This window comes from Cupressus sempervirens, chromosome 10 (assembly GCF_028749045.1).
Source record: "Cupressus sempervirens isolate cs-2001-9-10 chromosome 10, ASM2874904v1, whole genome shotgun sequence".
Classification (NCBI taxonomy): Eukaryota; Viridiplantae; Streptophyta; class Pinopsida; order Cupressales; family Cupressaceae; genus Cupressus; species Cupressus sempervirens.
In genome coordinates, this window is record NC_143127.1 from 642,712,128 (window position 1) to 642,727,399 (window position 15,272).

The 15,272-nt window shown below is 34.8% G+C and overlaps 1 protein-coding gene across 6 annotated transcripts in view; it reads left to right on the plus strand.

The window, feature by feature from the left end:
* Positions 1 to 7,863, plus strand: part of LOC149535472 (E3 ubiquitin-protein ligase At1g63170-like) — a 71,351-nt gene extending 63,488 nt beyond the window's left edge. For all 6 annotated transcript variants that reach the window (XM_089805476.1, XM_089805477.1, XM_089805473.1 and 3 more), the window contains 3 exons: positions 6,280 to 6,405; positions 6,577 to 6,877; positions 6,987 to 7,863. In XM_089805476.1, the coding sequence (XP_089661602.1) occupies positions 6,280 to 6,405; positions 6,577 to 6,877; positions 6,987 to 7,184 (625 nt within the window). In that variant the 3' untranslated portion in view covers positions 7,185 to 7,863. The remainder of the gene's footprint in view (positions 1 to 6,279; positions 6,406 to 6,576; positions 6,878 to 6,986) is intronic.
* Positions 7,864 to 15,272: the final 7,409 nt, after the last annotated feature.

Sequence of the window (15,272 nt, forward strand, 5' to 3'; positions counted from 1 at the left end):
ACCTCATTTTTCAAATCTCTCTTCATCCTCATCCATTTTTCTTCCGCCCTTTAGTCTCATGGTTGGATCTCTATTTTGGTCTTCACTTTGAACATAACTGAAAGTGACTTATTGCTGTTATAGGTCTCACCATGCTCACATGTAACCTTGGGCTCCGCTCCTGTGTTTGGGGTCTCTGTAATGGCCATTGACAGACTTTCAATTATATCAATTTCTCCCATATGATGGGAGATCATAACAACTTCTGCCTCTATTTTGTTGAATATCTCTTTAGCCTCAACCATATTTCCTCCTCTGCGCACGATTTTACCAGTTGTTCCAATTGTAGGTTCACTTCCTCTGAAATCTTCACTGTCACTAGAACATGTATGGGAAAAATCCCACTAAAACTGTGATTTAAATCACCTAAAGGGCTTTCAAATCTGCTCTAATGCAACTCTGATCAGTAAACTGCTGCAGATATTTAAAATGGCTCACCAATTATGGATTTCTAAGGCTGGCCACTCGGAAAATCGTTCAATTGAATGCTAAACGAGAAATATGGTACCAAAATCAAAGCAAAATTAAGTATAGAACTAGAAATAGTAATACAAGATTTGGTCCAGAGAAACTTTAAAAGGGGAAAAACTCCAGTTGGATGAGTAAATACTAACCACAATATAACCAATCAGTTAATATAGATGACTTCGGCTTAAATCCATTCTTTACAACTCTTTTACAAGTGATGAGAGTGAAATATATTGATACTACTTCCCAGTTTTATTGCCATGATCATATTGTTTGCATTCACCTCTCTTGGTAGTACTGCTTGCCAGGGCAACCAAGCTTTCACCAAGGTGACCAAACTGTCAATAGGGGTGAGCTTGCCAATGTGAGCTAAAAGTCCAATTTTGAAACTTGTGTACAAAAATCTTGTTTCTGAGGATGCTTCAAATTACATGTCTCATTGTACTCAACTGATAAAAATAACCTCAACACTAAAATAAGTCCTAATTAAGCTTCTTGATTGAATTGGATTAAAAGGACATTCTAATTATAAAATACTAAGCTACATGTTTCTGAGGATGCTTCAAATTACATGTCTCATTGTACTCAACTGATAAAGATAACCCCAACACTAAAATAAGTCCTAATTAAGCTTCTTGATTGAATTGGATTAAAAGGACATTCTAATTATAAAATACTAAGCTACCGTTGGTTTCCAGGAGGGGTGATAGGGAAATGAGTTCCTGGGCTATATATATTTTTTAATATCTTGGGGTAGGGGACAGCAATGAGGAAGACTATTTGAAAAATAGGGGGGAAATCTGAAATTTTAAATATATTCATATGATTTACAATCATCATAATAACATGATAAATCTAAAATCAATGACCTTTCATCGAATCAGTATAGAACATAGCATTGTAGCAATTGAGTTGATAACTGAAATGAGAGTTCAAACAATAAAATTAGAGTTCAAATTTCAATTTCATATCTTCATAGATATAATTCATCACAAAGTATCATATCGTATATCAAAATGCCCAAAGGCTGAAAGTTTCAACAACATGAAAAGTATCACATCATATATCAAGACTCGATTATTATTGCATCAATGCATCATATAATGTTAGAAGTCCGAAGGGAAAAATAAAAACAAATATAGTATGTTGCTGTCCCCAATCTTGATCCATACCAGTGTCATTGCCACTGTTAGCTTGAGCCTCAAAGGTTGCATCACCCAATAGAATGCCAAATAATCTCTTCAGTGTGGCATCCACATCAACTTGGGTGGCATCTTCAGAATTAATACCCCATCGTAAAGATGGAGCCTGTCGATACTTTGGATTCTAATGATTCTCAAGTCTTAGAGCTATTCACAACCACCAACTTCGTTTTTTGTCTAGAGGTAAGCCTGTTTTTCTTGACGTAGTGGATAAAGCCATATGTAGACCGGTTCTTTTCAGAAGAGGAATTAGTAACCTGTGAGAGTAGACAAGTGGCAAGTGTCCTCAACTCTGGTGCATCTGATTAATGCCATTGCCACCATCTAATGGGGCTCTTTTATGCCATTACCACTTCCTTTAGCTAATCCAATTTTCCTTCTTGACACTATTCAATGAACAAGGCAAAGAAGAGATTTTTTGGGGTTAAAAGGGTCTTGTGCAAAGTCCTTGAAGACAATTTAAGGGATTTCAAATTTGTGAGGTTCATGTTTTTCTTCACCCCAACACTTCCACTACCACCCCCAACTGCAACTTCTTCCCCTTGCCATTCTTCATCACTACCACCACCATTAATGCCGCTGCTAATGTTTAAGGAGTGTAATGCAAGCTCAAAATATTGAAATATAAGGAGAAAAAAAATATTCAAAAATCAAAACTTTTTCTTGAAACTACAAAACATTGTTAAACAAACCCAAATATGAAAGCTTGGACCCATAATCAATGCGCTAACTCCTCCGAATGTTCCTTGAAGCCCTGTTGTTATCTTCTTTTCTTCAAACCCTACTGCCTCCAAGTCCTTGCTGCTTCCTTGCTCCTGTCAAAATGAAAATGAAATGAATGAGAATGAGCATCGAAGAAACATATTTAATCATATTTAGGGTTGCATCAAAGTGTGGGGCCCATGTTAGAATTAAAAAATTGCTTTTTTTAAAAATAAAATTGTCTTGCTTTATGGCTTCTGTGCCAGAAACAGCTGTCTGTCCTTGCAACAGCTAGGGGACATTCCCAGCCATATCGGGGATGGTCAACCATTTCTGTACAAGCGTTTACTGTCTCTGCATTTTTTGTACAGTTTCTGTTTATTTTCGCATGGTTGGGACGGCTTGGAAACATTTCCGTCCATCCCCTCGTCCCCAAAACTGTTTCCATTTCAGATACTTGTGCATTCAGAAAGGAAGTGCACCCTCAGTAACATAGGTAAAATAGGATCCAATTTTTTTTTTGAGAAATAAAAAACTAGAAAAAGGGACATAAAGTGAAAGATTGAGACCCTTGTATAGAACAAATAGGAAGGAAAAATAATAAAAGCATAAAACAAAACACAAATCCCGATCACGTACCTTGGAAATCCAGTTGAGAAATTCTTCAAATTTGTCAATGACCACTTAAAAGGCAACTGAAAGATGATTAAAACATGTTGCAAAGCTAAATACAACAATAATAAGTAGAAAAGTAAAAAAAATGAGGGATTATCAGTCATTTAAACTTTTAAGCCATGACTGATATATGCATGCAATTGATGAGTTCTTCCCATGAATGTGTGATCAACTATGAGTTTCCAGGTGAGAAGAAGCTCGGTGAATGTTTGCTGAGTATATTCAGCTCTTTAGTCTTGGGGGAATTTTCACCTCATTTCGGAATCATTTTTTGTGTCCAATCTCTTTTGGGATACCTCCCAAATGCTGTTTTAAGTACTATCCACGAAAGTGCATTTTTTTTGTCCAATTACTTTGGACGCTTGGTCTACTTTTTCTTCAGTCCAACTCTTAGCAGCATGTTATATATGAAAGAAGATATTTGCTCCATTGGTATAGACATTTGGGTCTAATTGGTTGATGTGTGGAGGCTTTGGCAAATTAAGGGGCCAAAAATGATTCTCACTAGGGCAAGGTAAATCTAATCTTTTGTTTAGAATTTAGTGGGTGGGATAAACATAGGGACAATGTAACAACTCTTTTTGGATATTGTTTTCCCTTAGTTACTAAGTTCGGACCCTGGAGCTTGGGTTCGGATCCGGATTCCTCTGGGTTCGGACCCTGAAGCTCGGGTCCTGATCTGGATTCATCTGGGTTTGGATTCGTGCTTGGGTCTGGATCCGGGTCCGGGCAGGGTCCCTAATTGGGACTGTGGGCCATAAAAGTGTTTCAAATTACATTAAAATATCATTTTAAAAATATTTTCAATGTATGATTTTCCTTACAATACTAACATTGATTAATGAGCGAGTATTTAATGTTTATCTTTGGCATTTGGCATTGATCAATGATAAAGTAACATTGATATATTCATACTATGAAATGACTTCGTAAGTTAGTTTTACAACTATGCATGTTTCTCTTTTTTTGGCATATATATATATATATATATTGACCCACACACACACACCCATGAACCCAAATGGGAAAATTTTCTTTTTGCCCGAACCCACAAACCCAAACCCCGAACCTGAATTCGTCCTTGAACCCGAATCGGCAACTTAGTTAGAAACCCAAGGACATCCGTTGGTCAAAGTGGTTAAAAATGGAGAAAGCACTTCGATAAAGAGTGAGCTAGCGATGGAAGTGGAAAACACTAAGTTGCCGATTTGGGTTCGGGGACGGATTTGGGTTTGGGGTTCGGGCAAATTTTCTTTTTCACATTTGGGTTTGTGGGTGTGTGCAAAAAAAAGAGAAACATGCATAGTTGTAAAACCAACTTACGAAGTCATTTCATAGTATGAATATATCAATGTTACTTGATCATTGATCAATGCCAAATGTCAAAGATAAACATTAAATACTCACTCATTAATCAATGTTAATATTGTAAAGAAAATCGTACATTGAAAATATTAAAAAAATGATATTTTAATGTAATTTGAAACACTTTTATGGCCCACAGTCCCAATTAGGGACCCTGCCCAGACCCGGATCTGGACCCAAGTGCGAATCCGAACCCAGACAAATCCGGATCCGGACCCGAGCTCCAAGGTCCGAACCCGGTAACTAAGGTTTCTAACTGTCATGTCTCTGTTACTGTGGCTACGGGTTACCCCTGCCTGAACCCTAATTGGTAAATACTTGTTGATGGTTGACTGCTTAGGTGTATTTTAGGCATAGGGATGCTTTCTTTGATTGGAGTACTACTTTCCCTTGGCTACTGCTTATGGTTTGTGTTACATAGAACTTGAAATATCACACAGACTGAATTTTCTGCACATAAGTCCGCCCTATGCTATAGTCAGGTTCATATTGAAGATGCTTGCTAATTATTTGGTGATCTGTGAAGGACATACTAATCCAAGCTAAGTGTATGCATACATTCCATATTTTATCGGTTGAAATTAAATGTGGAGCTATGGGTCTTTTTCATTTTAGGGAGTGAAAACATTTTGCTGGTTTACAAAGATAGAATGTTTTGGCTATTCTTACAGTTATAGCATGTTTTAACTATTCTTACAATTATAGCTTAACTGGTTACATTTTCATTTTATTAACTATTCGCAGTGCAACAAGTTCCTTAAATCACATCCAATATTTAGCAAAATATCAGGTGTTCAACTGATAGTTGTTAGCATTAGAAACTTAGTAGTAAGCTTCAGCACCAAAGCAATATATTATATATGGCTAGACATCTCAGTAAATACATGAGTTGGAAGCTGCCCCAGGAAAACATTGTTCTCATTGCTAGATTTCAGGGTATCTGGGAGGTTTTTGGTATTCAGTACCAGATGTGGTGGGTATCTGTGTACATTGTGCATTGATTTATGCCAGAAGCCTCACCTATTGGTGTTTGTGTTTCAGTAGATATAATAATAATGGAGCATCATATAGATGGTTTGGCTAATCTTCCCAGCTCTACCTTAAGTTACCCATTCCACAGATCCAGGATCTCATCTTTATTTTGACGGTGATACTCTCATTTTGCCTTGATACAAAACTCTGTTTATGCATATTTATTTTCACTAGAGATAATGAATTTAGCACTTCAGTTGTATCCATGGGTAAATCAACTTAAGCTCTATTAGTTTTCCCATAATGTAATTATTTAATCAGTCTTTAGTTTGTTCATCTATATGTTTGTGTCCTTTCACATTGAAGGGTGGTAACTGGTACAGTGTAACTTCATTTAAAATGTAATCCACACTCACAGCAATGGCCGAGTTGATTTGAGATGGGTCCAACTCCACTTGTGTCTGCTTTTTCTCAAACCGTAAATCTAGAAGCATGCTATCTATGGTTATTTAATTCACCTTCTCTGCCAGGGTCTGGTACTGGTGGTCCTTACAGGATTTGGGTGGATAGCACATATTGGGTCATGGCTGTTCTGTTTTCATCACATGAATGCTTAGAATGTTATTTTGTATATCTTCTTTTGTGATCATGATTTTTCATGTCCAGGTTTAATTTGTTCTAATGTTAGCGATCTAATTCAGATAATTGGTTTGTGTGTTGACTGGAACAATTCACAGATGGTGTCAACTTTCTGTCTGCAAAGATCTTATCCATTATTTGAAAATCTTAAAGCATCTTAGTTTTCAAAGGTAGAAAACACATTATATATCTTTGATATTTGCTTTTAATGTTGCAGGCTTAATGTATTTGTAGAACGGTTCAAAATGGCTTTGGATTGCTTCTTTGCTGTTTGGTTTGTTGTTGGTAATGTGTGGATATTTGGTGGTCATTCGTCTGCAAGTGATGCTCCAAATCTTTACAGGCAAGAAAAGCTCTTCAAAATTTTACTTCTGTAGTATGAGTTATCTGAATATTTATTTACCTCTTCACAATAACCAAATCTGCGTTAATTTTAACTGTTAATGGAGTAAATTAAAAGCCATTGGAGCTTCTAGAAAGCTTCTTACTTCCTAGATTTTGTGGATCTGTGCAGGCTGTGTATTGTATTTCTTACATTAAGCTGTATTGGTTATGCTATGCCTTTCATTTTATGCGCAACAATATGCTGCTGCTTACCCTGCATCATATCTCTCCTTGGACTTCGGGAGGATCAGACACAAACAAGAGGAGCTTCACCTGAAACCGTTGGTGCTTTACCAAAATATAAATTTAAAGCAAAAAAGTCAACTGAAGGAAATGGAAGCAAAGATGACAGCTCAGATAGTTCTTCAGGTGAGGGTGGCATTATAGCAGTTGGTACTGAGAAAGAAAGGTCTGTTTCAGGCGAAGATGCGGTATGTGCCATTTTATGTAATTGGAAATATAACTAAAATACTTTAATTTTTTGCATAGTAAAAGTTGTAGACCAAAAACTGCTCATGTGTTCCTATCGTCATAATGCAGATGTGCTGTATTTGCTTGGGCAAGTATAAGGATGATGAGGATCTGAGAGAGTTGCCCTGTGCACACTACTTTCATGTTGAATGTGTTGATAAGTGGTTGAAAATAAATGCATCTTGCCCTCTTTGCAAACATGAAATTGGAGAATCCAGTGAAGCAGCATCAGAATCTGTTGGAGATAGACAGAATGGAAATGGATAAATCTTGGATTGAGGTATTGTGAATCAGGGAGAACTAGTTAGTTATTTTTTATGTTGTACAGACGGGTAAGAAAATCCAGGACAAAATCATCAATTTTGACTGATTTTAGTCATATCCAACATATTGGCCACGCTTTAAGCAGATGGTCTACAACCAAAACACTTATGATCGAATTTCCAAAAACCTTTTTAAGAAAGAACAGCATTGTTTTCAGCTGAAAATAGGGAAAAGTGCAATTGAAATACAATAAGGTTCGCTGTACCACTTCTGGGATGGTGCTGCGTATGTATCTGATTTGCAGGGTACCACAGGAAGAGACTTAACAGTTGAATGCCCCCACCCGGCAGTTATTATAGTTTATTCAGTCCAAGCCATCTTCAGATGGGGTCATCAAAGGTGGCCATTTAAGGCGCTTAGACATATTCTAAAGGTTCTATATTTGCCGAGTACAAGCTAGCCTGTCAATAGTTTCTGAGATTTTTGAAATCGTTTGCAGTATTTTGTAAGATGCTGTTTGTAATTTGGATAGATATGATCTGATTTTTTTGTTTACAATTATCTGCATTCAAAGTAATTGTTTAGGCCAAGATGCTCTTTTCTATTCTTTCCCCACTCTCTGAAGTATTAATATGTGAAATTGATTTCTCAATGTATACGAAATTGCTCTATTATTATACCATTTCTCTCATGTTAATATTCATTATGATTTTTTGTGCTTATTTCTAGTCAGATGCAAAATTGGATAATGACTTTGTATCCGACTTTTTATGATTCTGATTGATTCTGATATTCTTTATAAGCTCGGTTAAGTACAGAGTGCCAATTGTTGGACGGATGTGAGGCTCTAGGGTCTATGGAGCATAGTGTTGAGATTCTTGAGATTCGGATCGGTCATATGATTTGCAACGAGCCAAAATGAATTTGATTATTCAAGATTCCCCTACTCTTGGCAAGACTTTAAGTTGAAGTACCTGGTTCAGCTTCCTAAACTCCCTTTTGCAGCTAAAGACATGATTTGAATCAGCTGTTGTGCTGAATTTTGCAAAGTTTGTTTGCAAAGCGGGGAGCCTCAAACTGAACATGCACATTGAAACAGAACTGTGCATTTAAATGTGACCATTGATTGGAGAATCATGATTGTAACCGTCAAACTAATTGTAACCGTCAAACTAATTTGGCTACCAATTTTTTGATCCATACGATGTAGTCAGTTAGAGGATAGAGTCAAAGAAGTTGCATCTTCGAAGTGAGAACGTGAGAATGAATTCGGTGCCTTGTTCTCCTGAACAACTAAGAACTCGAAGTCCTTACATAATAGTGCTGATTGCTATTTAGCTTGAATGTCATCCTGAACTGTTTGTCACTGATTGCTGTTGGGAGTACAAGTGTTGTGATTATGCCGATTGTACGATTCGTGCAATATTGGTCATGGATACTTGATCTACGTACACTGCAATTTTCACATCAAATTGAAATTTGATTAAACTTCTATTGCGTCACTGGTCATCACCAACTACTGCTGTAAACAATATAGTTAATGCGAATTCTGCTGAGCCAATCATTAATGCAACATGGTTAATGTATCATGGTAAGTGATTTTTTTTTGGCAAAGCAACGAACTACTACAATCATTGGGCAATTTCAACCATCCAATTGTCAAACTGTCACATGGAATATAAATAGTTGTTGATGCTCAAAATCACACCAATTTTTTTGTTGCTGCTGCTCTTGCAGTGGCACGCGCTTGTGATTGTATTGAACAATTTGTTAATTATAATACAATTGCTCCAAGCATTGGAGTGTAGAAGTTTTCTGTCAAAAATGTTTACTCCATATAAACTTAAGAAGTCCTAAAGTATAATTTTATTGCGCACTTTTATTTTTTAAGTCACTACCAGGGTCTAATTTATATGTACAAACCTATCCTTAAAATTAGATTAATAGGCGTTGCTACATTTATGCTTTCCTTTAATTTGATGTCAAGCCCAAATCATTGAAGATTTTCTTGAATTGGGCGGGAGCTCTTACGTATAACATGAAGAATAGAAATGGAGTTCTTAGGTATAAATTTAGCTTTGGAAGCTTAAGATGGAGGATATGCTTTATATGGAACACTATGAGCTATACTATCTAGGTTAAAACATTTCGCTACATCACAAGAACACAATAAGGTTGGGACAAAAAGAATGAAAATGAAGAGGCCTCCATTATACTCTATTTGGTAGACTTTATCGTTGAATGTACATAAAGAATCTTACATGGGCATAGTATGGAAGAAGTGGAATGAGATTTTGTAGGCAAAGTCCATGGTAAATAAATACTGCTATGTATTAGAGTTCGCATGGGCGTATAAGTTAACCACATTGTACGTATTAAAAAATAATTTAAGTTAATATTAGTTGTTGATCTATATCACTTATAAGTGTGTGCAGCTAACTACGTTGTACGTATTATAAAATAATTTAAGTTAATAGTAGTTGTCGATCTATATCACTTATAAGTGTGTTCAGCTGTGTCTAGAATAATGTGAGCTGACAAAGTGTTAATGTTAGTGCAGTTTCAGTTGGATAAATTTCTCTCTATATGTATGGTTATATTACATTGAGGTTATATAGGATCATGTGTTTATCCTTCCTAATTAAGCCTCCCTAATTAAGAGGGAGCGTTAATGTTAGTATAATTTCAGTTGGATAAAAAACTCTCTCTCTATATATATATATAAATTGTGTGTGTATGTACACATATAGTTTATTCAGTAGTATTTAATATAATTTGTTATATAACACGTATATGTATTTGCATACATATGAATATCGCATATATAATATTATGCATCACACATACACACACACGAGGTATATTACATATACATAATATTATATATGTGATATTTATATGTATACAAATATATATAGGTGTATTGATGAATAGATTATATGTGTGTTAATGTCTATCCATATTTCATCTAATATAAGAGAGATATCTTCCAAAATCAACACAAAAGATCTAAAAGTAAGAGTATTATTAAGTATTTGAATTTTTAAAGAAACTTATATATTTTGGACTTTGTTTTACACATCCTGTAAAAATGTAATGTCTATTGAACAAAAGTGAAGAAGATAGGTTGCAATGATTGCCCTTACCTCTCATATGGTATTGGATCCACTCTTCCCTCCATAGCTTAGTTGACCTCATATATGGTAACAAAGCTACTCTTCCCTCCATCACTTATTTGATGTCTCTGAGAGGTGCTCGACTTGTATTTTTCTTTTAGCTGGTCCAATTTCATGAGGTGATTGAAAAGTAAAGAAAATAAGGAATTGGAGAGTGGGGTGAATCAGTATTAGAAATATTAATAATAGTTGGGATAAATTCAAAATAATAAATAGAGACAATGTTGCTCAAGATGTATCACGTGGAAACCCTTTTTGGTAAAACTATGACTCACTAAAAATTGAAAAAGAGCTTCAACCCAATAAAATACCTACTCAAGACTCTACACTGTCTATCAATGAGCTACAAGACTTCAATAACATAGCTAGCTGAGCTGCAACTCAAGACTCCAGCTTATCTATCAATGAGCTATAATAAGTCATCTGGCTACAACCATCAAAAACAATAACCCTTCAAAAAAGCAAATTCAATTTGTTCATCTTCAATACAACATGCAAAATACAAGTTTATAAAAGCAATAGCTACTAGTAGGCACAAAAATGATAGACTTGCAACAAAAGTTTTTTGAACCCTTTGCCATTGTATCATAGTTATTGCATCAACTCTATCTGAACATGTACTTACACCCCCGGTTCTTGAGAGCTCTCCAAAATTCACTGAAAATGATCATCTCCCTTTTTGAACATTCACATTTGGACACATTGAGCAACCTTTTGTACACTTCAACCTTTATGAACTTGTGCTGCCTTTAACTCACACCCCAAAACTCCAAACCACCTTTTTTGTATATCCTTTCAGAGTTTTTTCACAATATTTTATGCATACATGTGAAGCTCCCAAAAATGGGAATCTCTCTCAATATTGCAAAAATTAACCAACGAGTATACACTTTTGTTGTAGTATGTACATCCCACATTACTTATTGGTTCATCCAATTCTTTCCTGGAGCGTTGATAGTTGGTATTGTTAGTATTGGTTTGTAGACATATCTGTGTGACTAAAATTATTAGTTCCTGCCAAAGGTACGATACTATTGCTTTCATTCAATTCAATTGACCAATCAACTTATAGAATTTAAAAGATTGAAAGAAACTTCAAATATTTATATCTTTTTCTAATTTTTCATTATTTTATAAATCACATTTTTCTTTCATTCTATTGGACCATATTATTTTTGGTAGGAAGAAAATTCAATTTTCTTCAACAAAAATATAAATATTTTCTAACTCTATCATGCATTAATTACAATTTAATCTTTTTCACATTTGTGACAAGTTGATTAGATTTTCAAAAAAATAAAAAACATTTTTATCTTCCACCTCACATCACTTTGGACAAAAATGAATCTCTATTCAATATTAATTATCACAATATATTTTTATTACCAAGTTCAAATATAGAGTTAAATATTTTATATTTATTATTATTTTAAATATATTTATTAGTTTTACATTGAAGTTTATTTTTGTCAATTGTAAAATGTCATTTCTTTAAGTTTACACTATGTTTTACTAGCTACTATTTACAATCATGTTCTAATTTTTTTTATACCATTTTACAAATTGTAAAACTAACTACCTCGCAAACTTATTTTGGTAGTTTAAATTAAGTAATCAACGATTTATTTTTGAAAATTAATACCTATAATTGAATTGGTTGAAATGAGTAGTTCATTCGTATAATATAATTTCTATCATTATATAGAATAATATAATTATTAATATTTTTAAAACTGCCTTCAAGTTTATCTAACACTCTACATTTACTTGTCCTTATAATAACATATCATTCTCTATTTTAGCTCTCTCTTCATATCCTTCCTTTCTATCTATAAATCTCTATTTTCCTTCTTTTCCAATTATTGGCAGGAACTTTGACGCATTGCATCTCTTGTTGAGAGTGCAACCTATGTCTTCCTCTACCATTTTGTATTCCTCTCTGTCATACATGTTCATTTTCATACCATGATAAAAGTTTGCATAAAAAATTATGAATTGTGAAATAGAAGAATCACATTTCATGCACACATGTCATGTTTCAATTAATAGCAATACTTATTGCCATTCAGAGAACCGCTTCATTTTAACTCTTACAACCCAAGTTGTTGTTGTATAAGATGAACATAAATGGTTTTGACGCTAGTAAATTTAGACCTATATTTTGACGAGGATTTGTCGCAATTTTGACACTACTATGTTGACAAAACAACGAACATTGCCGTTGATCTTTTCTTGTCAATTTTATGACACCCTAAACATTTATCGAAATTATGACGTTACTATGGTAGATAAATCGATGGAACTATCGTTGCCTCAACCCACAAGCATTGTGTACTACACTTTCCACCTATATGACCAATGGTTGTCGAAATTGTGACGAAAACCCCCTTGAAATGCTCTGTGTCTGTGTGTCGAAATTGCAACGGATAGTGGTCGAACCTATGAGGCCTCGCCCCGCCCCATCGTAGCATAGTGATACCTTATTATTATTTTGATACTCACGACTCGAGATGTCGGGACATTATCTGATGCTTTGAACATAGTATATTATTTCATGTTGTGTGATGTTACTTTCAGATATTTGATGTTTGTCATTTAATGTTTTATGTATATATATGTTGATGAAATAAGTAAATGTAGGATTAACACTTTGATTTAAGAGATTTTAATGGTTAAGAATTGAATAGGATGAGAGAAACCCTGATTGTTTTATAGATGTATGTTTTAATTTATGTGAGTTCCTGATACGTATATACATATGTGCATGTGATTTTATGGGACTACTGATGTGTGCAATGAGTGTGCAGGATATTTAGCCGAGAAACTCGATGGAGGAACAGAATTGATCCCTATGTACCATTGTGGAAACCTTGTTGTTCGTAACTTAATTTTATTGTGAGATGTATAAATGTATCTTTCCGTAATTAGTAAATATTATGATTCGTAACTGTGTTCTTTAGTGTCGGTTGACACTCATGAATTTGCATATGCATTCCAGCATGCTAGTTAGCATTATCTGTGTAATAACCTTTGGACCTAAGTCAGACTAAGTTAGTGACCTTTTTGCTAATTTGGCTCTTAATCGAGTTTAGTCACCCCTATTTCGGATTAGTGCTTAATCTGCATTTTGGAGTTGTTAGATGTTCCTAAATATTCTTAGCATTTGTTTGGTCCCAAATCTATTCCTAAGACCTTTAAAACATGAAATTTTTATACCCAAGGGGTATGGATATGGGTTGGGGGCATTTTCCACCCCCTAAGCCCCTTTTGTTGACTTTTGAGGTCACTCAAAAAGTCTATTTTTGCCTTTGTGCGAAAATTGCAAGTGGCTACCATGAGTTACATCACCTCAACTCCACTTAGTGGTTAACCTTAGTATGGGTTGAGTTAGAAACTTCTAGATTTGTAGGTGGGTGGGGGAAGTTATTGCCCTTTTTGGTGGTTGAGTTTGAGACTTATTTAGAAGTCCTTCTTAGAGTAGTTTTGGGTTGTTACCCAATCTCTACTTTTAGAGAGGAGTCCTGGAAGATTGAAGGCAAGGAAGGGAAAAGCTCTACTCAAATTGTTCATTTGCCATTACCTCTTTGTGAAGGTAGGAGTTCTTCATCCCCCTTGTTCAGATTTTCATGCTTGTTTCATGCTTGTGCTATTGTGTTGTTATTTGGATGCTTGCATGTATGTTGGGTATGTTGGGAAGGATTGCAACCATGTTTCTTGAATACTTTTCTTTCATGTTTATGTTTGATTTTCTTTTAAAGTTTTCTTGTATGGGTTTTTTGGCATTACTCACCCTTGGAGAGGGTAGAAGTGGCCAATTTCGAGAAAGGTCCTTTTAGTTGGACTCCAATAGTGTAGAGTCTCTTCTCAGAACGAGAAGAGGGAGAGAGGGTAGGGTGTTATGGGCCCCTACCTGTCAGCACAAACCATGTATGAGTTTTGGCATGTAAGAATGGAAGAACATAAGTTCTTGAGTTATAGCCTCGATTGGGCACTTGGTTTGGTGTTGTGTCTGACATCTCCTGTTGGAAAAATCCACCTTTTCCTAGTTTTGATTCATTGTGAATCCTGTTATGGAAACCTAGTATGAATATGCATGTTTGATGTTGTCTCTTGGTTATGCTTGGTTGTCACCCGATCAGATTCTGTTCCCTCCTTGATCTTAGCGATGTGTTGCAGAAAATGATATTGATCCCTTGATAAGGGACTTGAAGAAAATTTATTTGATTGTTGAAAATTCGGAATTGAAATCCTATGTAAATTGTATTTCAAAACTTTGTTGTAATGACAATGACGCTAGGTTTTCTTCCTAGTTCTTTTTCGGTTGAGCCTTTGAATCTAGTTTGCCAATAAAATAATGGTTGAGCAATATTATTTCTCATGAGATTTAATTGTAATTTTCGGTTATATAGATGCACATAAAAAATAAGATGAAAATGATGATGTTCAATTTGGCAAAATTTCAAGTTTTCTTATATGTTGAAAACGAAAATTATGATTATGCATGAGGGTTCAGTTTTCGGGATTATTGGAAACAAGACAATTCTTGTATTGTGGCTAAAATGGATAATTAGATTTCTTGGTTTATTTAGTTGTAATTAGTTCTATTAGATTTACTTTAAAAAAAAACCCCTCTTGATTAATAGATCAACTTCAAAATGTATACTTAGAAAAATAAAGGCAAAAAAAAAAAGTGTTTCAAGAGAGCAAAAACTCTCTGGTTTTTGTATGGGAACCAAATTTAAAGTTTCTCCCTTGTGACAGAGAATCTTGGAGAATCTTTAATATCCATAAATGAAATATATAAATGTGCTTTCAATATTTAAATAAATAAACAAAGGAATAAATCTATATGAAAACATTTGGGCTAATATCTTCTTACCCACTTTACTTTATGCATTTAACCTTCTCCTACTTG